Source organism: Stigmatopora argus, chromosome 9 (genome assembly GCF_051989625.1).
Source record: "Stigmatopora argus isolate UIUO_Sarg chromosome 9, RoL_Sarg_1.0, whole genome shotgun sequence".
In the NCBI taxonomy this organism is placed as follows: Eukaryota; Metazoa; Chordata; class Actinopteri; order Syngnathiformes; family Syngnathidae; genus Stigmatopora; species Stigmatopora argus.
In genome coordinates this window covers 6,554,373-6,579,599 of record NC_135395.1, presented here as the reverse complement: position 1 = coordinate 6,579,599, position 25,227 = coordinate 6,554,373, and the positions used below count along the sequence as shown (strand labels likewise).

Below are 25,227 nucleotides of genomic sequence, written 5' to 3'. Positions count from 1 at the left end.
CTGTGTTATACAACTACTTTGCCTCTGTGCGATAAAGCTAAGAAAAAGATCGGCTATCTGCACTGAAATGACACTTAGCTAATTAAGAAAAACGTTATTTTGTTTCCAATCTTCTATCTGAATGAAATGGCAATGACTTTTTAATAATCTGTGAGCTCTAGGGCTCTCTTTCTTGAAAATGTCATATTTATGCTACACTGCCTCCACTTTCCTCATTAACATGGAAAAGTGACCACTCGATTGTTGAGGAGACAATTTTGAAAGTGTTCTGCTTAAACTGCAAAATGAAGGAAGAGTGAAGCTCTTTGCACAACTCCAAAAATAGCGTTGTTAGGTGCTGGGTGCGCTTGTCTCCATGGTGATGGCGAGCGCAGTCCTCTTAGAGCTATTGGTGGGAGAGGACCTACTCAAACACACACATACACTCATAAGAAAGAGCAAGGGTCCAAATTACATCCTAATCCTCTGATCGATTTAGATAAATAGCCCTAAAAATGAAAATCTAAGATAAAATAATATTTGTCCGTAGAAATATCATTCTAAATATCTGACTGTAACCTTTTTTATGAGGGTTTTGCAACTCATTTTTTTTTAAATTAAATATAGAAATATACTGGATAACACAGTCTGCAAAACTATAAATCAAATCATTAACATAATCCTAAATCCACCTTGAATGACATACTTTTCAAGTCATTGAACTGAACAATGAAAAATAAAACATGAATTTTCGACCAAATAAATGTCCCCCTTCAAAAAAATTTGGTTTAGTTTTATTTTATTGGAAGTGTTTTTCATGAGGTTTATTGCTAACAAATGTAGTAGGTTTATTGCCTTTAAAATCCTATTGTCACCTCAAAGGGAACTTTAATGAATTTGATAGATAGGACTTCACTGAGCCACAACCCGTAGTCCTTTTGTTTGTTAAATAAACTAAAGCGTTTTGAACACAGATTAAATCTTGTGCTGTTGGCCATTGACCTCGGAGTCAGTAACTGGATGTGATGTGTGACAAAGGAGGCTTTTTTCACACACAGTGCCCTCATCCGTGTAGTTTCATTGTTGTTGCAGTTCAGCATTTTAGTTCCAGCAATTCAATCGTTTTTATCAGGACAATGGTTAACACGTGTTGTGTAGGAAATTGCTCCAAGAGGAACACAGAGGCTATAAGCCTCTATAAATTTCTGTCTGACCAAGCAGTGAGAGTTGAGTGCATTGAGCACATTAAAAAAGTGCAGTGGACTGACTAGGTGAGTAATCTGTTTGTGCATAAAAACTTTTCTGAAGACCTCTTTTACCAAGTGACAAATAAAGCGTTTCCAATAAAGAATAGTTGATAAAGACATTGGAACCAAAACAAAAGGGGCATTGTTGCCCGCTTGCCAAAAGTGCATATTTTCAGATAATAAATCATTCATTTTTACTGTTGTTTCCAGTTGAGAAGCAACAATGTAAGATATTTACCATTCAGTATTCAGTAGGCGCCTGACATCCGATGAAAATAAACCAAAAGCTAATGCTTGCCCGCCGGACTCCTAACTTGTGCCGTGCGATAATGGTTCTGCCTCCGGTTCGAACCCGTATAGTAGATTATCTCCAAAATCATGTTCTTCTGGATTTACTTCCTCTGACCTACTTTCAATTTTGTATTCTGACTGTGACACAATAAAATCCAAACTTCTGGATTGTTCATTCATTTTCATAACCACTTCTCCTTCTCAGGTTCACGGGGTGCTTGAGCCTATCCCAGCTAACAGTGCACACAACGATAGAAAACCCTTCGCACTAACAATCTTATTGCCGGTGAGCGGTAATCAATACCACCCTGCCAACACCGTCAGGCGAAAGAACTACTGCAACATGGGTGCAATCTGACCAGTTGCAGATATTTGCAGACAGTCTTCCATGTCTTTAGGGTGTTAATAAAACCAGTTAGCTTTTATGTATGCTCAATGGAGTGGGATCGTCTATGAATTAATTTGACTTTTTTGTGATGAGTTGACTTCAATTTCAATCAAATTTGTGGGTTAGGCGTACACTACCGACATCATGTCAGCCTTGTCACTTATCTTTGTCTAATCCAACTATTTTAATCAATCCAACCTTTATCTGAACAATGGTTTTCATACATAGAGAAGCAGCTCAAAGTTCTTCTGAAAAATAAAACCAAAATCGAACGCCACAGACTTTTGAGAAATCACCACTCTGTCCTTTAGCCTTAATTCAATCTCTGCAAAAGCAAAGGTCAGTGCGTGGGTAGCGGCCTGCCACTCTGGCTTCGCTCCTTCAGGGTACTCAGGTGTTTTCTAGCAGCCAGAAAGTAATTGGGCTCCCCAGTCTTGAGATCCATATGAAATGAAGATGACTGATTGCATGTTTTTGTGCGCGTGTTGCCACATGAGGGTAATGACCTTAGAGACGAGCTGGGCATGTTATAAAAAACCTTGTTGAAAAATGTTGACAGGTTTCTGTGTGAAACAAATGAAGACAGAAGAAATAATGCTTATGGCCTTATGGGAACTTTGATTCACACCCCACACCAAACTTATTTGGGCTTTGCACAGTAGGCCAGAGTCCTTCTCGTACAGTTATGCTGATACTTCCCCTCATGAGCAATCAGGCCACTGAGTCTTGTCCATGTAGAGTTGGACGTGCAGACAGGTGGAAGGTCTGGGAGATGCGTATCGAACCTCACTGCCCCCAAGGAGTTGACAGTTGACAAGCCACCGGAGCTCACGGGCGCCTGCACTGTTAAAGTGATAAGGGTAAATGTAATGGCCCATCTAAAAGCCTCTACAGCTCACTTTGCTCAGAGGTGTCCAACGACAAAGACCATTGACAGAACACATTGTGACCTATCTCGATTTATATGAGAAGTAGGGATGGACAATGAGCAATGCATATACTGAATTGTGTTGGTTAAAAAGCAACAATTTATTCGCAAATAAAATGGTTGATAATTTCATCACTCCTTGATAAAACATAATCATTAAAATAATTTATGTTAGCTCATATTGGTAGCAGTCACGCACACTTTCAACAAACCAATATATTATCTTTGATTTTATTTGTCTGTTCATTTTGTTTTTCGAAATGTCCTTCTTTATACTTTTCATCGTACATGAAAGCTTTAAGTGAAAGAAGACCCCACATCTTTATTTGAAGTTTTTAATTGTTTGTTTTTTGTGTTGTCCTCATGTGTGCTTCTTGAAACAAAAGATTATTAGTAAATTAACAGTACTTATATAGCGCCTTTATCTACACATTTTTAGTATTCCCAACATACTTTATTTTTAGCTCACATTCATCTAATCATGGACACATTCAACAAACAAATATAGTTAGGATTTTTTGGGGGAGGCAGGGGAGTTATTTTGTTCAAAATGTCCTTCTTCATACATTATATCTGTAAGAAGACACCCATTTTTTATTTGGGGTTTAATCTTTGTACTTTATTTTATTCTTAATTATCCTTATCTATAACACTTGCCTTATTTCATATATCTGATCAATGATGTTATTTAAAAGTACTTTTTGAAAATAATATTGCCCTAACTTTTAATTCAAAACTACTCTAAGTAATAGTGATTTTGTGTCACCCTGAACTGAAAGCAATAACGTCAGAGAACTAAAGTCCACAGGAGAAAAGTTTCACAGTTTGTGCTCTGTATTAGTAAAGAATCAGTTGCTTTTATTCCCTCTATTCAGCTTCCCTGCCAGCATTTTATGAGAGCACAGACGCTCTTGAACAACACTAGGCCGGTATTAATTAGTTGTACCTCATTGACCAGCGAAACTGCTGCTGCCTCTCTCAGCTTCACACTCTTTGCGACGCAGACCTCGTACACCTTGTGTTATGCACACAATGTGTACACAGATTTCATGAGAGGAGTAGTCATTTTGAAAATGTATCTAACATGCATGTTTTTTAATGTCTTCTGAGGTGAACATTGAATACTACCTGTATGCTTCAGCATGCATGACACTGGTGTTTTAGTTGCACCAGGGCCTAAACTAACGACATGTAAAAAAAAATCTTTAATGGTGCCCCTAAAGCAGGAGTAAGCAATAGGTGTTTTTTTGTTTTGTTTGTTTTTTCACTTTTAGCCTAGGGGCTGTTAAGTGTAATGTGATTTTATACTGCTATTGTAAATCTCAGGGCGTGCTTGTTTCTTGGATACCTGCTTGCTACTAAACTGCGAAAGAAGATTGTTTTTGTGTTAGGACATGCTCTGTTCACTTGGCAGCCGATATTTTAAAATGTCAAGTCAAAGAAAAGTTAACGTACATGATGGAATGAAATAAACAAACGGAGATACAAAAAAATGTCCAAGTTATGAAAAAACTTCTGGAGCCAATTAATTTCGGAAGTACACTGTATTTTCTCAGCGATTGTTTATGTTGTGATGTTCAATAAAAATAAAGCCAAAAAGTTTTTTAGAGGAAACTACAGAGTTCTATTAGAATATACATCAAATATGACTACAAGTAAACAAATGGGACAAAAAAGGTCATTATCTAATCTAATTCCAAATTGTTGTAGAAAATGTCTATGCAGTCAAAAGGATCTCTGCCCTATTACTATATATATATATATATATATATATATATATATATATATATATATATATATACCTTGAAGATACCTATATGAAATACCTTGACATTCGAAAAAGGATGCAATGAAACTTCCAAGCAAATTTTTGCTTTGAGATACGAGACAAATTTGAAATACAAGCATACGAGAGGGTTCCCAATGCGGCCGTCCGGGTGGTATTCGAGATGCTGCTTATGAGAACAACATCGCTCTGTCTTTCTCGCTGCATGTCCCTTGCGTAAAAATATCTACGAGCACCGGGCAACGGCTACAGGTTGCATTTTTTACTGGAGATAGCGTGACCGAGTCGATAATCTCCGAAAAACATTCCATGCATGTATATTGAACGTGGTACCCAGAGAAAAAAATACGCAGAGATGGGGAGAACATGCAAACTCCACACAGAAAGATCGGATATCCACTGGGGATTCAATCCTCGATTTCAGAATTGTGAAGCGGACATGCTAACACACCACACGACCAAGATGCCGCCTAAATAAAGTAGTTAAATTACTTTAATAAATAAATGTTTAGAAATCTCACTGTATTGACCTTAGAACATTGAATTATATTAAACCTGAAATGTGGCCATAAATAAATCGCATGACAAACTCCATTTCATATTACACCTGAATTCCAAACTTATCCATTGTGCATTGATCTCAACTATTAAGCCCATCAGACTTGCACCAAACATAGTTATTGTGCATTGATCTCAATCATTCAGCCCATCAGATGTGCACTAATTGCTTTTTCATGTTTCTTTTCAGCCATGTTCAACCTTATTCCGGTGGGTCTGCGAGTGGTGGCCATCCAGGGCGTGCAGACCAAACTCTACCTGGCTATGAACAGTGAGGGCTACCTGTACACATCGGTGAGCATTTTGCTTTAGTCAGTAAACGTTGGCAAACGACTGCGTACATTTGTGTTCAAGGACATTATAGCTCGTATGTACGCATGGACAATTTTTACAGTCAACTTCACGGAGCCACCCAATCTAACCTAAACTTGTTTAAATGTTAATGGGATTAGCATTTGTTAGAAACAAATTCGTACTTGACACTAGGTAATTCACAAAAAAAAACGGTTTGCTGTCAAGTTCCACCTCAGTCTATATTTTTAATTAAACGTGTGGCCCTATGAATAAATCAGTTGCAGGCCACTGAGAAGCACATCAGGCTGGCGGGATGAGCACCCGAGGGGCACGTGGACGAGACAAAAACATGCACTTAACAGACAATCCCCATAGTCAAATTAGTAAAGATTGTTGTACTCAACTAAAGGCCTAACTTGACAGCGTTAATCCTTATTCAAACAAACAATTTCAGTCAATCTTGTTTTCATTCCGTTCCCAGGAAATAATTGCCTCCGGGTTTCTGACCTACTCACTCTTTCGTGTAAATGCAATGAAACACATTGTAGTTTAAATTTGCTCTGAGCAGTCGTTTTGTTAGATCCACTTTAACTCAAAAGTTAAATGTTGTACAAGAAAAGCAATTAAAGCCAAGCTACTGTAAAGCATCTGCGAGCTGATGACACTACAGTACTTTTATGAACAGCTTTACGATTGTGAGCGGTAGCTTGACAAATTAGTGCACCTATGGGGAAAATATCATGGTAATTGCTATAGACTACTTTATCTGAACATAAATTTAGAAGCTCTATTTATATATCAGCACTCCAGGAGGTGCCGTCTCCAACTGAGGGATATTCCATAGTATTTGCTGAGGGTGTCCAATAAAACAACATATGAAGCATAATTGAAGATGAATGCGATGAGGATCAAATTCTGTGCTAGATTATAATTTTCTTCTGATTTTGTTCCGTTTTTGTTTATACAGCAATACCTTGAGATCCGGGACCAAGCTCGTATGTCAATTTACTCGTATTTCAAATCAACTTTTCCCATAGGAATGAACTAAATACAAATTAATCCGTTCCCACTCTCCGAAAAAACACCAAAAACAGGATATCACAATGTAGAAACATCTTTCTACTTGTTCTAATTTACTACCTACTCACAAAGTAAAAAAATGCCTATCTAGACATTATGATCTTCAATACTAAAATGTGACATTATTCAGTACAGACAGATGGTAGTGTCTCATTCTATAGGAATGTTTGACACATATAGGTGCTTACATTAAGTAAAAAGAGCACGGATGTGTGAGAACATGATCATTGAGAGGAGTACTTGTGTGGGTGAGGCAGAATGCACCAGTGAAAATATATTCATCCATGAGCGTCAATGTGTGGGTGAAGAGGTAGCAATTAATATGTATTTCACTATTATACTGTACTCTCTACATTTTTTGCTACTTTGGCAAAGGTGCTATTGGATTCTTGTCAAATTTCAATTATACTGACCCACCAAAGCCTATGTCTCGTCTGGATAGAATGAGAACCTGATTAAAAAGCTCTCTAAATTGGCACTCTTCGCCGTTGCCTGTTTGCACGGCTCATTATTCATCAAGTCTGAATATGAGTTTGATCCAGTGATTTGCAACTGAAAACATTTGAGTAAGTGGTAAATTTAGGGATAAACTCTTTACAGTGCACAAAAAAACCCTCTTACAGACCTATAAAGGGTTAAGTGACTTATCTGCTGCTGTTGGCTTCACTGTGCAGTGGAAGATTTTTTTTTCATTTGTACGCTGTCTTTTTATTTTCAATAAATTTCTCTTACATTGAAAATGGCTTTGATTTATACAGTCACTTTTTCAAATATTTACCTTCCTAAGCCTTAATTCCAAAGAAAAGAGTACATGATTTTGTGTTTAAGTAGTCTGGCTTTGTGTTTCCCTCCCGTTAAATATGTACTTTATTCACATTCATGCGTTTCCAACCATGCAAGCGCAATACTTTCAGTAAATAACCATTGCAGTCACGTTCCTCCCCAGTGAGCTGTGTCATTTATGCGTGTGTTGGCTTGAATGTGTATTGTGGATGTGTAGGTATTTGTTTTTCCTCACTACACTTCCCTCCAAATCCACTACTCTCCAGAAAGAGAATTGGAGGAAAAAAAACAGACCTAGCTATGGTAATCCTTGGCTGTTTGTCTTGAATTGCACAGTGCTGATTCCAATGGTGTGATTGGTGTCATTTTATCCCGTATCTGGCAGCCAAATGCACATGGGGCATTGCTCGGCATCGATTTGTCTCGCGTTACGAAAGATCAGCCAAGCAGCCGATATCTCCTCCAAGGAGATCAAATCCAATATGCAAGTATTTCTTCTTTCTCCGATTGGCTCAGGAAAAAATTAGCAGGTGGTGATTATTCCCCAGAAACCAACATAACGCAATCTTGGAGTGGATTATAATTGATAGTGTTTCCTTGACAGGACCAGTGCATCTACTTAACTGTTGCCTGGTAAATGCTAATTGTGTGTTGGAGTAGGGCTGGAAAAGGAAAAGCAACGGAAAGTGATATTGTAATTGGCTTAGTGTGAGTCATACTGTAAGTCTGCTGTGGGGTGTTAATGAAAAAGAGCCACTGTGTTGGAAGCATCTGTAGGGTTTTAAAGAACAAAAATAGCTTCATCCAAGTGTCAGTAGCTACAAACAAATTATTTAAAAGTCCTGAGTGCTTATTCAGTCCTGTGACAAAAACCTTTATAAGTTCTGTTAAAAACAACTGTACGTACTTACTTCCTATGGAGCCAGTTAGCTTAATGCTGACACATAATAGCAACCTCAGTCAATGTAACAAATTTCATCAGTTTTACAGTCTCCGGGGAACCGTTATTGCTCTGAAATATCTGGGACACCACCGGTAAGATGATAAGGTGGTTAGTTTATACTCCAAGGTGGATATTCTTTATCCTCTGTAAGAATGACTAATATTACTGAAATTTAGTGTAGGGTCTAGTGTTTTAAATGTTTTCCATAAAACACCATAATCTCAATGGACTTGGTAGCTTTTTTCATATAGGTCTGGACCTATGATACTATGGCTGCCATTGACAGTGCTATATTTCCAATCCACTTTGACCTGGAAAGGTTGCCAGGGAAAGATGGATACTGTCAATGGGAGTGAAGCACTCAATGTAAGCCATACCAGTTTCTCTCATCTCATCTCATTTTGTGAACCACTTTATCCTCATTAGGGTCACGGGGGGTGCTGGAGCCTATGCCAGCTGACTCCGGGCCAGAGGCGGGGGACATCCTAAATCGGTGGCCAGCCGATCGCAGGGCACAAGGAAACGGACAACCATGCACACTCACACCCATACCTAGGGGCAATTTAGAGTGTCCAATTATCCTACCATGCATATTTTTTGGGGGAATGTGGGAGGAAACCGGAGTACCCCAGAGAAAACCCACGCAGGCCCGGGGAGAACATGCAAGCTCCACACAGGTGGACGTGACCTGGATTTGAACACAGGACCGCAGAGGTGTGAGGCCGATGCGCTAACCCGGCCGTCCCCATACCAGTTTAAATATACTGTATCTGATATCCGCCATTATGGCAGTAAGCCCACCAGAGAGTGCGACCTCGATCCCAGAACTGTGAGGCCCACACGCTAATCACTTTGCCACAAGTCTGCTCTGCTTTAAATACAAATTCAATTCAATATGGCGATAATTTTAGTGAGATGGAGTATTTTTTCTTTCTTACAGCGAATTACACTTCAACTGGAAAGAGATGATGCAAGTAACGCTGCTTGTTTAAGTTCAAAAGAACCTCATCCTTTCTGTATATCGTGGTCCATCTGCGATTTGAAATCAAAATCATCCTGGCGCATATTGGGTCCAGATATGGACCTGATTATCAGTAGCCACCTATTTTTTTCTGCCACGCTGAATAAAAGCAGCCAAATCCACCTAAGCTAATTAATAGAGTTGCTCTATTGGCTCGAGAGCGGAGCTGCCCTTTTTTGCTATGCTTCCAACCGACACTCTTTTGCATGACAGTGAAGAATCCACCAATCTCAAAGAGTAATGTTTCTCACCAGGATTTGATGGTTTTGAGAAACAACGAAGGCATTACGAATATGACATTAATTATACCTAAACAACGTTGTCTTATACAAAGCCTCTCATTTTTCATTCATTCATTCACTCATTCATTTTCTGAACCCCTTATCCTCACAAGGGTCAGGGATGGGGTGCTGGAGATGGACAACCATTCACCCTCACACTCATACCTAGGGGGAATTTAGTTCAACCAACCTACCCTGCATGTTTTGGGTATGTGGGATTAAACTGAAGTACCCGGAGAAAACCCTCACAAGCCTCGGGAGAACACAAGTCCAAGTTAATCATTTATAAAAGCTATTTTCCTCTCTAATATGTTCTATAGATGAATTATTCTTTCTGCTTTGCCCCTTACTATAGTTTGTCCAAAGTCTTTAGACACACCTGATTTCCTAGGGTGTCATACAAGGGCAGTCCTGTTAATACCCACTATATAAGGCGACTTCTATACTCTATTCTTGCTTGTAAATTATGAAGTGGTCTGTTTTTGTGTGAGTGCAATACTGCTGTTGTTAAAACTTGGCAACATTAACACAGTGAAAGCATCAACCTTGAAACATATGTTTAGTTTTGTTGCCACAAGGTACTCTATATAGAGCTGGATTTTGGCGAGATCCATACTGCGCAAAAATGTATCCTTTCCCAAGAATGCACGTTGAAAAAACACTTTAATAAGTATGTGATTTATTTCTTAATTGTCTTGTGTTGTGGTTTACAAGACTTTATGTAATATCTATTTGTCTATTTGCCAATGTATTAATTGAGTTTATGGCACAGATTTGGCCTTACCACATATTTTTGCCCCTGGGTTCAAGTCTGTGTAACCTAATTTTTGAGGGTCTGTTGATAACTATCCTTGTATATCTTGATTTTTTTCTGGTTTAGTAGCTATTAAAAAAAACAAAATAAAAAAACAGGTCTTTACCATTTGATTCCGATCTCTCTGCTTGCGTAGTACAAAACACTTTTTTGTTTATTTTGACGATATCCTTATACCCTTGTTTATGTAAAAAAAATCTTATCTTATAAACATAATGTTCTTGGACCTGATTTCCAAACAGGTGACTGGATCTGGACACCTCCAATTTTTATACTACTCAATTATTTTGTTGCTCCTGTCCCTTCACTCATTCACTGCCATTGACAAAGATAATCATTATATTTATTTGAATTGGGAAGGCTTGCATTGAGTAATCATGTTTAACTGCCATTGGCAAAGATATATGTCTAATACAATTTGACTGGGGGACTGTCAGGGATTGTCCGCTGGCAGCCAACGAGTCAATACTTAAAAACAGAAATAAATAAATACATTTTAAAAACCTAATCTTTTTCACCCGATTCCGATCTTTTATAATGATATTATTGAGCCCGATTTCCGATCACATTTTCTGATCGGGCAAATCCCAAGTGCTAATTGTTATTTTTTGGGGGACTGGGAAGATTAAGAGATTTAGCGATCAAAAGCAAACCCTTTAATTTTTTGCAAACATCTAACAGCTTAAGATATACAAACGTGTTCATATGTTCCACCTATATGAATGAATATGACCAAATATTGTATTATGTTGTTTATCTTCAACTAATGTGTGATTTTGAGAAAAGGTTCCTCTTTTCAGGGTTAGAACAATGTCTGAACCCAAACTGCTCGCACCAAAGTCAAGTGGAGGAACGGATGCACCATCCGGTGGCTGCTTTAAATTAGTTAAATGATCTTAATCTTTTTTAGATGTTTTATAACCTCTTCATATATTTTGTTTTTGAGTCAAAACTTCTGTTCTGTTGATACTCAAGCGCTGCCTGATGGTGCAGTGGTTCAATCGCCTGACTTCAGTGTGGGCAGGCTTGATTCTCGCTGGTGGAGGTATAATTGTGAATGCGAATGGTCGTTTGTCTCTCTTTGTGTGCTACGGCTACCTGGTGTTTTGAGTGTAGTCTGCTTTTGACCAAAGTAAGCTGGTAGAGGCTACGGCAACCCCTAATAGGATGTGTGGTACGGAAGATGAATGAATGAATGGTATTCAAGCTAGGGGGTCTTTATTATGTCAAATGAGAATAGCAACACCTCTAATTATTATTCCAAATAATATTTGGGTTTGTAAGAAGACATGGAATTGCCAGATGAAGATAAATGATCATAACCTGAAATTCACTGGTCCTGAATCATAATGAAGAAACCCATGAATAATTAACAGCTTGGAGCAGAAATGAGAATATGGTCATTATCTCCACTGTATGTTTTATTAATGTTCATCTGTGCCATCTCTGTTGTCTGGGATTCAGAATGCTACATTATTTTTGGCAATTTGTAGAAATATTCAAGAGGCAATAGCTTTAATGAAAATGTGCGTGTCCATTGCATGATATTGCACAATTCAGTACAATTGCAACTGATTGCTTTTCAAATTGTGTGTTTCTACGGGCTTGAAAATGGTGCTGCTTTTCCTTCTCCAGGAACACTTCACGCCAGAATGCAAATTCAAGGAGTCAGTGTTCGAGAACTACTATGTGACGTACTCCTCCATGATATACCGCCAGCAGCAGTCAGGCAGGGGCTGGTACCTCGGTCTGAACAAGGAGGGAGAAATCATGAAGGGCAACCATGTCAAGAAAAACAAGCCGGCGGCCCACTTCCTTCCAAAACCTCTAAAAGGTGAGAACATCTGCTTGCACTTTGTTTTGCCTGACTTTTTGTGCAGTGTGAAAATGGTTACATTTCCCATTCATCGCAGTCTCCTTCTTTTGTTGAAAGTCAGATTTTAATAATCCAAAATAAATTACACTATGAAGGTTTGTTTGTAAAGTGGCTTAAGATGCCGCAAAGCATTACTAAAGGAAGCTCTACAACTTGCTTCAACATAGTTTCTGGGCACTGGGGTAAATCCTGCTCATGAATAGGCAGAGATTTATTGTTATGTTTAGAAAGGGACCGACACTACTCCACAAACATGACACAGCACTGGAATAATTTTCACAATATGATAAATTGAGCCATATGTATCCTACAAATGCCCATGTAATATCAACAATGTGTTCAAATATCAGATAGCAAAGTGAGGTGGATATATGTCCGCAGTCTTATTTATGCTACAAATGAATCCATAAACCAAAGTAAATCCCTTTACAAAATCATTAAGAAATTTGTATATTGATTGAATGCCCTCCTGTTATCCTAAGCTTAAAGATTGATTTTATTGGTCCCCACATGTCATAAATCAACTACTAAATCCTTCTGAAATAAGCAGTCCTGTCACCCTCACTGTAAAAGTTAAATTTACTTTTCGATGTTGCTTCCATGTCTGTGGCCTTGATCAATCTCCCCTGGTTGGCTTCTCATTTAGTGTGTGTGTGTGAGGCCACTTGAGACCTCTGTAATAGCTTCTCACTTCCATTTAACCCATCTTCCAGGGGCTTTCAAATAGAAATCAATAACTACACCATGATTGTCTTGCTTTAGTTTGATAGATAACGTGAGTAAAAGAACACAATAGGGTGTGAGGAAAGCATGGATCTATTTCATAGTCTCAATCTTCAGGAAGATGAAATGTATAATTATGATTTGAAGATAGTTTCTGTAATATGAATGTAATTCCTGGTAGTCTCTGCAGTTTGTTTACAACCTAAGAAGATAAACAAATACAAAATGGAATTTGTGGCAAGAGCTGGTAAAAATTCAGTGGATTTGCAGTTTCAGGGAACCAATGAATTAAGAATAGTTGCTGACAGCACCCCCTAAGATACTCTTCTCTTCTTTGGAATCCACTCATTCTATATTTATGTTAAAGGTCTTCTGACTGGCCACCAGTTGGACTCTTCATTAACTCATTTGTTCCCAGTGACAGTGTAATCAACATCATATCCATTTGAACTGGCATGGCAGATGGATTGGACATCTACCACCATCCCTGGCAGCCAATGTGTTCAACAAACTTGCCCAATCTACAATAATAAAGAAAGAATAGACTGTTATTTTACCAGTAAAGTCAAGTTGACTATTGACATTTTCTGGTCTTGCGAAAGCAGCCAGGAAAGCCTTAGTTTTCCAGAAACATTTCTGATAAAATCAGAAAAAAATGTGTGGAGGATGTTTTGTGAGAGCAATCATCAAGGCAAAATGATAATTTAGAGGATTAGATGAACTTCTGTTTTGATGTAACATTGCTTATCCACTCCATTCATTCCACCATCGTGACACTCTGTCGAAGTGTAAAGAGCCTTCATTTTTCCAACTTTCAATCTGTTTATTCATCCGTCTATAGTCATTTGTCTGTCTATCCAGCCAGCCAGCTAGTTTATAGTTGTCATTATAATGGTTTGGTCAAGGCATTCTTTCATACATACCAACCGTACCAATTGTATATATTCCAGTTGACGAAGATAAACCTACATGGCAGAGATGGCATCATGATTAATGTTGTTTCTACATTGTCAAAGTTTTTTCAATTAATAGTTTTTGCGATGTATGTGCTGTGAGGTCAGTTGTCACCATTTTACCATTGCTTTAGCTAAAAAGAGTGCATCCATTGTCAGTTCGAGAAAAATGCCTACACTGGATCACTGCAACTACTGCTCTCAAAAATGCTGGGCTAAGTGAAGTTTGTGAAGGAGTGTGTCTGCTGTTTCCGCCTTGGCATGCCTGTGGGACAAACATCAAATAGCATTTCAGGCAGAAGGATGACAACATCCTGAAACCAAATACTGCGGACCTCAAGATTACAGCGATTTGGTCTGAAGTGGCTGCTGAGATGCAAATTGGGAAAATGCTGCAAACACAGCAAAGGCAAAGAACATGCAAGTGCTGAATTTGTAATGCAAGGCTGTGAATATAGGATTTGTTTTTAAGTGCAGCCCCAACTTGATCTGCTGTGATGTCTTGATTCAGCACTTTGCAGCAAGTCACTTCATGCAGGACCCACTCTGAGCTCCTTGCATCTGTTCCTGCACAGACATTATGATTCATTTTATGAATCATTGGAGTAGCTATTAGTGTGAAGTAATGTTGTATTTTTTTTGTTTGTTTACCAAATGTTTCCATTTAGTTTTGGCTTGAAGTAGTGTTTTTAGATTTTAGCTTTTATTAAGGGATGTGTACGTGATTGGTTTCCGTGTAAGACTTAAAGTGTATTGTTTAGTTTATGCTTTTGCTCTGGCTCTGTTAGTTTGTTTTCAGGTTTAGTTTAGGTCAGAGATTTTATTTGATTTCAAATTTGACTTTAGTTTTAGGGTTAACCTTTGAGCAGTAGGTTTCAATTAGTTTTTTCTGTTGCAACTGCCTACCCACCACAATAACCACATTTAGAAATGTTTCATTAGGACAGTAAAATCTTTGGGAACAGTTGACAGATTTTTGCTTCAAAAACTGAAGCCGTCCTCGTCTCTCGCGCAGTCACTGTGAACCCCACTGTGCACACTCTAATGAGTTTGCTGTCGGTGGCACGGCGAAAAGAGTGGTTAGCACTGTCACTGTTCTGAGCTCGAAGGTTCAATCCCAAGTGGGTGCCTACCTTCCCGTGTGGAGTTTGCATGTTCTCCCCATACCTGCGTGGGTTTTCTCCAGGTACTCTGGTTTTCTCCCACGTCCCAAAAACATGCATAATAAGCTGGTTGAACAGTCTAAGACAGGGGTCTCAAATCGATTACGCAAAGGTCTGCAGTGGGTCCTGGTCTGTGTTCCAACAGATCCAGTGCCGACAGTTTAACTTTAATCAATTAGGTGTCTTTTAAGATAAGTAACACCTGACTGCAATCAACTGATCACACTTCCAAAAGGTCTTTTGTTCGGTTTGAATGAAAACCTGCACTCACTGCGGTCCTTTAGTTCCAGTTGGAGGCCCCTCTAAATTTTCTCTAGGTATTAGTGTGAACGTGATTGGTCATCCGTCTCCTTTTGCTCTCGGATGTGCCCTGCAAATGATTGGCAAACAATTCAGGGTGTCCCCTGCCTACTGCCTACAGTTGGCTGGGATAGCGCCCGGAAAATTAAACTGTATCGTATGGTTAGGTCATATTCCTGTAAATATTGCATGAACTTCAAGTTACAGTAATATAAATGAAAAGCATACTATATACAATAATTTGTGACATCACATTCGTTTTCTGATCCGCCACTCTTTCCTTCCCACAGTGGCGATGTACAGAGAGCCATCCCTCCACGACCTAACGGAATTTTCCCGCTCTGGTAGCGGCACGCCTACCAAGAGTCGGAGCGCCTCGGCCATGCTGAACGGCGGCAAAGCTGTGAGCCAGAACGAGTCGACGTAGCCCATCGGACTGACTCAACCTTGAAACCTTACCTCCAGCAGAGCGCGAATCCAAGCAGACCCTTTTTTGTATCAGCGGTTCGGCACTTGCTGCAAAAATACTACACATTAACACATAGAAATCATCAATAGCTCCAATTAAAAAACAAACAGGCATTTATCATGATTTTCAACACACATCATTAAGTAGTCTGGAAACAAATTTGTGGCTGATTTACTATCCATTCATTCAACTCTTAGCTCATTTTTTGGCTGATGATTTTCTCATTTTCTGTGCACACTAACAGTTCTGAGGTCATCTCAACCCCGAGCACTTGTGCGTCTGTCTGACAGGGACAGGATGTGAGTTAGTGGGCATTCAGGGCAACAGATGTGGGTCTTAGAGGCTGCAGGGGTACAGTACAAGCCTTGATCTCTGTCATCCATGCTTCTGTGAATTCAAAGCCTATAAACTCCCCGGCACGACCTGATCTTGTTCCGGACTGTAGCTCTCCTTTCGTCCTAGCACACATGCATCGGGAAAGCAAGCCTACGCTCATCAGGCCTAACGCGAGGTCCAAGCGTAGAAGCTCTTTTAACTTTATTTCCCTTCTAAGAGATGCCACAGATGTCCTTCTTTCCGCTAATTTCAGAATTAGCCAAGAACCTTTCGTTTGGTTGAACTACCAGTTTTTGTCTGTCCCCTCTTGTTGTCTTACATTCGCCATTATTTAGTATTTTGGTCGCAATGGGGTTCCAGCAAACCAAAGACCGAACGAAAGAGTGTCCCTTTAAGCCAAGGAAGCCAGTTTGAAGGCATTGCTTGATTTTTTTTCTTACCCTAATGTACATTTTTGATGAACACAGCAGAGGAAATGATGATGTCAGTCAAACTGGAGTGTCCGATGTTCTTCGAGAGGATCCGCTCGACGGCCGTGGTACCAAATGGCCTCACCCTATCTCTTGTTCTGTCATATAGTCTGTCTCTCGTCTCTGTGGTTTGTTTCCTCCGTGCTCGTGTCATAACTCCACCTTCTTGTCATCCTTTTTGGTCGACTTATTCTGACCGATAATAGAAATATGGCTTCCCAGGATGCTCGTTATATGTTTGAGTAACTTGTTGTGGTGATATTTTCTATAATTAAAACAAACAAAAAAAGAATACTGTGGACTTTTAGGTGGCTTAACATTTTATAGGGATGTCATATTTGTATAAGTATTTAAAAAAATGAATGAAAACAAAGGGTGGGGTGGGCTTCATAAACTTACTTATCTCCTCTCTTGCACAGGGCATGTACAAACACAATGATGTACAAAATAGGATACTTTTGTGTCTATTGAAGCGCAGTATGACTTCTTTCTGGTACGTGCTTTTTGCGGAACTTTTTGTTCTGGGTTCCCTTTGAGATTTTTATTAGGTGAATCTATTTGTTGCATGGGAGGGCAGAGGACTTCTGGTCTAGAGCTGCATGATGTAGGCTGTATGTAATTAACCCATGTTGGATCCTATGTTCCAAGCTACCAGGATAAACTTAAACAACATTATGCAGGCAAACATCCAGGATGCCTGACAACTTCCAGTTGTTTATTATTTGTTGTATACACAAAAATGCACTGAATAAAAGGTTTATATTAAGATATACTTTTAAAATGTGTTGCTGTTTCCTATTTATTTCCCCTACATGTATACATTTCACAGTCCAGGTTCTATTTTCAGATAGCTTGTGTTTGTTTTGTCCACAGACGTGTATATTTAAGACTGCTTATCAAATACAGTGAGAGGGACATGAAACTCTTTGGAATCTGTTACATTTTGGGGGATTTTGTTGCTAAAGAAGGTTCATCCACTTTATCAAAGGTTTGAGTTACCTCTCTGTACTATTCACATTTTAGAATTAATTCATATAGAAACCCTACCTCCCAGAGTACTTTCAGATGAATGGATTTACTAACGGTTGACCTTAAAGTTAAAATAATCTCTGCTGACTCAATAAAGCTCTCATTAAAAACTTGCAGTAACAGTGCAGTACACGTCTTGAAACCATTGTTAAAGTGTTATAACCTGGCAACATGAAAAATATTGTTTGTAAGCCCGACTATTTAGAATTTCTGCTAACTTATTCCCGAAGCTCGACCTTGTGTTTTCTGCCGTTTAGGCAATTGAACCTTTTTGCAATTTATTGCAATAACGTCTCTAAGCGACAGAATTGCTTACTCCCTATCCAGTAATTTAATTAGGAAAATTACATTTGAGTGTTACTAAAAAATATTTTGTAAGTAGAGAAGGGGGATGTTTTAGAGACAGTACATGTCAAAGAGGAAGTAGGATTTTATTAATAAGGTCAGCTCGCTCCTTCCTGTTCGACCTGTCCCCATGTTGAATTGCACTTTCACTAATTGCCCATTTTGTTCATGATTAGTACCCCAAGTGGACAGATAATATAAATTAAAAAAAAACACTCAAAATGGGATGCAAAAAGAAAGTATGGAAAGAGAATAAACCAAAATGTTTTTTATTTTTTTATTTCGGTGAAGACATGAAAAAGACATCATGTCCCTGTTGGTGATTTATTAATCTTTAACATGACATCTAAAAGCATTGCAGTGTTTTCTGAGAATTTCTATATTCGGTTTACTCACCCACAATGGTGAGTGTTGTGGTTTGCATATAGTGTACCCAGGCTTCCTCCCACATTCCAAAAACATGCGCAGTTCACTGTAAATTATGAGTATGCTTTAATGTGTGTGACTTTCTGGTTTTTTTTGTCCTTCTTCTGTGTATGTCATTTCATCCAAAGTCACCTCATTTCTATTACTGTTTTTATGAGGTACATTTCTACTCCATGTCATGAGTACATCCACAACAACCAAGTGCACTAAAGTGGATAGAAGCATGTCACAAATGTGCCATATAACAACTGAATTCTACAAAGACTCTAAAACTTACAGTGAACGGAGAAAAAAAATGGATGACTGCAATGATAAAAATCTGTCTAACATTTATTCTTTTATTTTAGTACATTTAACATTTAAGTACCACTTATTCTTCAGTTTTGCTTTAACAAAAATTAAGGTCCCAGAACAAAATGCTAAAGGATTTTCTGTGGTACAAGATCATTCTTCTGTACAAAGTGTTATGGTATAATTATTGCAATTTCACCGAGACAAACAAACAGTGGTGGCAATATCAACTCTGTACCAGAGGTGATAATAAAGGAGTAAAAAGAAAGCTGGTACATATGTGGCCCCTTGCCCTTCCCCTTAGTTAGTGGGTTGGAGACAGTGGAGGCATCAATTTGATCTTTGGAGACTGCCTCATTACGCCCATCGCCAGCAGAGACAGGAGAACTAATAGGCTGCTGTAAAATTGGCCCTGATATGAGCTTCTTCATCGTTCATGTCGTTTGACATCTCCCTGCTTCCTTCATTTCCTTTCGCCCATTTCGAGACTCCATTCATTACACAGTCTGTCTGGTTCAAACATGGGTATCTAAACATGTGCCTTCTCTCCTATGTGGCATCTCTATCCCCAAACTGATGTTTTCTCCATTTAATATACTACACCTAAACCCCAACCAACAAAGAAATACGAGCAACTACAAATAAAATGGCTGCAACAACAAAACACACTGGCTAAATCAATGATCGATAATTTTCCCTGCAACATATCTAAATAATATTTGTGAATCGATTTCATAATAGCAAACTATCCAGGTCCTAATGAAATAAGCGTGACCGGACGTTTCGTAGAAAGACGTTTGGTCCCCGGACGTTTGGTCGACCGGAGGTTTGGTAGAACGGACGTTTGGTAGAACAGACGTTTGGTAGAACGGACGTTTGGTCGCCGGGTTCGCTCGCTCTCAAATTATGACAGAGTTTACTGTTGATATTTTATATTTAGATATTAAACTCTCTCTCTCTCTCTCTCATGATTATAATTTTGAGAGCTGGTTTCAACAGTAACAACCCGGCGACCAAATGTCCGTTCTACCAAACGCCCGTTCTACCAAACGTCCGTTCTACCAAACGTCCGGTCTACCAAACGTCCGGTCGACCAAACGTCCGGTCGACCAAACGTCCGGGGACCAAACGTCCGGGGACCAAACGTCCGGGGACCAAATGTCTTTCGACGAAACGTCCAAGTACCAAAATAAGCAAGGCCAAATCACAATACAATTTGTGTCCTTTCCCAAAGCAAAACTTTGTTTTCATCTATCCACAGAATATTTTGCTAGCAGTGTTACAAAACATTTTTTAAACGTGCAGAAACTGATTTAAATAAATAAATAAAAAAACTTCCTCTTTGGTGTTCTTCCAACAAAACCATTCTTATTTATTGCTTGCTCTATGCTAGTTTTCCAACAGAGATGTTGGCATCCACCAAGGAGTTTTGGCAGATGCAAACAATTATTAAAAAATTGGACCAGAAAAAATAATAGAGCTTGTATGAAGAAAACAAGAACACTAGTGAACAAAACCATGTCTATTAATTAAAATGGGAAGTCTTTTCTCATCACACCGGGTGTGAAAGGTGATCCAACATTAAGGTGACATTTTCTGCTGTCGATATTCAGTTAACTTTGTGTCATGAATCAAATCAAAGAGCACGGTATACCTTTTGAGGTAATAACATGGTGTTACTCAAAAAGCCTCCTCATTGGCAACATTGTCATTAGCTCACCCGGCCTTTCCCAATAGTCTTCATCTAGAAATATCACAGGTTTATAAGCTGCGGTCACTTAGCCTCAATCAATGTTCCCTCTAATTTTTCGTTGGTCTGAGCAGAAAGTCAACCTCCCTGAGCGCACTGAGTACCAGTGTGAGCGACATCATCGGTACTCGGATGATTCGCCTAAAGACGTTTCGCCGACGGACGTTTGACAGACGGGCAGGTCGCCGAATGGACGTTCCGCCGAACGTTCATTCGGCCGAACGGAGGTTTCGCCGAAACGGGATTCGCGCGCTTGCCCCGCCCCCGGATCGTGTGTGTACAAGTTTTTCAACCTCGGCCCGCGGGCCATATACGGCCCGTTAGGATTTTTAATCCGGCCCGCCGCCGGTGTTGTCCAAATTATAGTAAAAATCAATGTTCGTCTACCATCAATGGCAGCCCGGGAATAAGCACTCTTGGGCGGGCAGATGTAGCAGAACCGAGCCGTAAAATGACAGCAATCGGGTCAAATCCATCCTAAAACAGCATTTAATGATTAAATACAAATACTGGAGCTCTTTGGACATTAGAACCGAGCCCAGGGAAGTGAATTCCTCGGTAAAAAGTCGCGATGGAGGCAAAAAAATGTCCATATACGTCCATTCGCCAAACGGCTCAAAATGCTCTCAAATTCGGTCAAATCCAGCTGAAAACAGCGTTTAATGATTAAATACAAATACTAGTATTTGTATTTAATCATTAAACTATCAAATACTAGTATTTGTATTTAATCATTAAACTATCAAATACTAGTATTTGTATTTAATCATTAAACTAACAAATACTAGTATTTGTATTTAATCATTAAACGCTGTTTGAACGAACGTTCATTCGGCGACCTGTCCGTCTGTCAAACGTCTGTCGGCGAAACGTCTTTAGGCGAATCATCCGGTCACGACATCATCATTGCTCGCTATGGGCACACCAGTATCACACCTGCCACAAGCAGGTGCATGTCAATGTTCCCTCTAATTTTTCATGTAAAACATGCTGTAAAACACGAAAAACATAAGTGGACAGAGCTACTGCCACTGGCTGCCGCTCAACCGGCGCCATCATGAAGAAAGGGGTAAAAAAAAAAAAAAAAAAAAAAAAAAAAAAAAAAAAAAAAAAAAATCCGTTTTTTTTTTTTTACTGCGCGCCATAGGATTGCTGCTGCGCAGAGAAGACGAGAGTAGTGCGCAATTGCGCACGTGCGCAGCTTAGAGGGAACAGTGGCCTCAATTATTAATGGCTACTATTATCAGCCTCATGAGTTATTGGCCTGTGTGATATGTATTAGTTAATTTAAGGTAGGGGGTATCAATGATGGATGAGAATTAATGATGGAAGCAATGTTCCATATTGATGAGAGCAACTTTATATCATACATACTTTTAATTTTAATTATGGTTTACTTATTTTTACATGAAATGATTAAACAGAGCAAAAACTATATATGAACCTGTCCTACTGTGGCCAACTGATTTTAAAGTCTGCAGAGCAAGAGTATGCCTACTCCATTATTGATGCTTGTATCCCTGGAGCATTGTTAACGGTTGAAAGCTATTCTTCTTTAGTTTGACTGATTGGCTCCCTGAATTGGAATCAGCTATGGGTGACAAGACATTCCTAAGACCTACTACCTATTATATTCAATTAGAAGTCAATATTCCATTATATGTCAGTTTTTAATCCTGCCTATTTAAATTTGATAGCAAAATACTGTATTGTAACCTGGCTGTTGTTGACTTATTTTGTATACTTCCTTTTTGAGGTGTGCATCATATGGTCAGGTGCATTTCAAAGACTAAAAAAACATCAGGATCACAAATTGTCTACTTTGATTTCACGTGCACACTAAGTTTGGATCCATGCGTTTCTAGAACGGGTTGCCATCCCTCAAAAGTAATTTTACACGATTGCATCATTTCAATGAAATCAGAATGTTATGATACTATATGCACATGTTTGACTTGCCTCAATATTTCCTTTTAACAACAAAATGCATGCCAATTCTGCTCTATTACATGCTAATTTAAACTCACTTTGCATTTGCATAATCCTCATGTTATAAATGTTGCAGGATTGAATTCTTTCACAGCTTGGTCATCGTGGAAGATGGAAGACAGTACTTTGGTATCTAGAGAGTCTGGATTGTGTGATGCCATTTACTTTGATTTGCTTTGTACTCTGTGCTTTTGCTTTGTTGTTCTGTCTAATCACCCTCTTGCTACTGCCACAATGAAATTTCACGAATACGGGATGAATAACGTTATCCAATCCAATTCAAAAGGGAACCCATTGAGCAAGGGGAGGGACTAAATATCACACATGGTGATGCACAGAGCTATAATCTAGTAATATACTGGGAACAAATGAGTGAGTACCCTTCTATTATTTAGAACTAAATTAACAAACTTGCATGGTCTTACACTAGATTGAGTTTGTTTTACTTTTCTTTGAAAACTCTTTCCCAACAATGTCAAGCAAAAGTGAATTGTAATTTAAAACAATACACATTGTTACATGACAATTAAAAAAACAGCAAAAGAAAACGTTGATGCATCGAAGCAGCCATCATTATGCAACAGAATTGCACTTCAATACACTTCTGTTTTGTCGCATCCAACTGGAATTGTTTCATGCAGTCAATGCTGTTGCACAGCCAAGTGGCTCCCTCGGGCTGGTGGAACCACTCATTCCTCGAGCCTATTATTTCATCTCAACCTCCTAGCAGACTGCGACGTCAACACACACTCAAACTCCTGTTTTTTGCTATTAGCAAATTTTTAGAAGCGAGTTAGAGGGTTCACGTTTCTTCACCTGCTTTCCCACTTTAAGCTGCACGCTGCTCCCATTGCAGTTCTCTTCCAACTGTTCTCTATGCCTGGGAGGGAATCCCAACTCTTGCCTCTCTGCTGCGGATGAGGTCTGGCACTTACGTAAGTGGGGGAGAAGGCAACAGACAAGCAGCACTCACCTCATGTCAGTTTGCAGGGAAGCAAGAAGACAGGCAAGCAGCAGCCAGATCAATTATTTATTAGGTAGGCCTATGCGGCGTGAATGCATCCCCCTGCTGTGCCACAGCAGCAGACAGCTTTAAGGTGAACTTCGACGTGGGGAAAACAGGAAGTAGAACATATTTCATAATCCACATGGGCAAAAATAACAACTCGAGTTATGCCTGCAATGGGAATGATTAGAGCCAAATTTTTCGGACTATGTTGCACTTTTTTCATAATTCGATTGAGCCGGCAATAAATACTATTTTTCCTCTTTTTTCTCTCTCTCTTATTTATTTTCTCTATAAATTTCAGTACTTTTCAGTCATTTTCATTTGGCTGATCAGACCATTTCCTAATTTAAAAGAAATGAAAGCAGTACTAATTTTTTCTCTTAGTCTCTTAATGCATTATTGTGTTTTTTAAAATACCTTATCCAATAGAAGAAACCTACGGAAGGCAGCAGTGTTTTTGGTTTTTGGTTTTTTTGGTTCAAGATAACTCAAGAACGAATCATGGGATTAGGATCAAACTTTGCATGATGTTATTAAAATAACACAGAAAACGTGATAAAAATGTTGAGGGCATGAGGGCAAATGTCAGGGTGGTCAGGAATATGGGGATGTTTTGTTTTTGGCTATTTAGGTTTAACTTAAAATCTATTATTCCTATTTTGGTATTATTTTAAAAATGCACAGTTTGCTTTGTTTATTGTTGGGTTTTGGATGAATATAAGACTACTTCCACTATCTCGTTAAAATGATAGTTTGTTTTTAATAAATTATTTCGTACAACACAACCAGGATTCTTTTGTTTTCATATTGAAACGCCGCTTTGTCTCGTGGCTTTAATTTCTTCCTATTGAGTGAGCCCTCTTTTTTTTTCTTTTGTTGTTGTTTTAGCAAGCAACTCTCCTCATTCCTCGATTACAGAACTCTCCTGCCTTGCTCTTCCACACAATTACACACTGCTTCTCACTTCCCCTGTGGCTCTCTGGTATCTCCCATTCTCATCGAGAGCTCACTTCCCATGGTTGGTGTTTTCTCTGCCTGTAGCTACAACACTCCCTGTGTTCTCTGCTTTTATTCTCTTAGCAATGAATTGGGACCTATGCTGTTGTAGAAATTGCTTTGGCTTCAGACTACCTTCACTTCACGGTCTAATCCATTCCATCATGGGGATAGTGGCTAGTGCACTAGTGATAGAAAATACTAAGGTTCGGGTAAACAAATATTTCAACATAATTCCCAGCTATCTGTCAGCTCTGTAAGAGATGTGAAATCTATCTCGTAAAGTAACATTCAAAGAAACTTTCACAGTTGTCATAATACAAGAGGGGATGATCACATTCTTGAATTAAAAAGTGATGTGAAATACTTGTGGTTGGAGAGAACTTATAGGTGCTGTAAAGTTATTTTGATGACTATTAAATACATGAAAGGGCACGAGACGAGTTATAGGTTATATTTCGAAAAAATCCCTGCATTCCACAATAGACTAAACAACATGGTTAGATTTTTTTTAAATAATCAAAAAACTAGGAGATAAAAAAATACTTCAGTAAGAGCCACATAAATGGGGATCTTTTTTATAGAACTTCCCTCACGTACTGAAACTGTTGCTATGCTCCCTCTGTGAAAGTGATGCACTAATATACTCCTCTAGGAACCCCTAAAAATAATAACAACATAGTGTCAGAAGTGAAATGAAGACATGTTC

The 25,227-nt window shown here is 38.9% G+C and overlaps 1 protein-coding gene across 5 annotated transcripts in view; it reads left to right on the top strand.

The window, feature by feature from the left end:
• fgf13a (fibroblast growth factor 13a) overlaps positions 1–17,473 on the top strand; it is an 84,167-nt gene extending 66,694 nt beyond the window's left edge. For 3 of the 5 annotated variants that reach the window (XM_077609865.1, XM_077609866.1, XM_077609862.1), the window contains 3 exons: positions 5,368–5,471; positions 12,029–12,227; positions 15,699–17,473. In XM_077609865.1, coding sequence (XP_077465991.1) covers positions 5,368–5,471; positions 12,029–12,227; positions 15,699–15,835 — 440 coding nt within the window. In that variant the 3' untranslated portion in view covers positions 15,836–17,473. The remainder of the gene's footprint in view (positions 1–5,367; positions 5,472–12,028; positions 12,228–15,698) is intronic. The other 2 variants (XM_077609864.1, XM_077609861.1) reach the window with 1 other exon arrangement.
• The last annotated feature ends 7,754 nt before the right edge of the window (positions 17,474–25,227 follow it).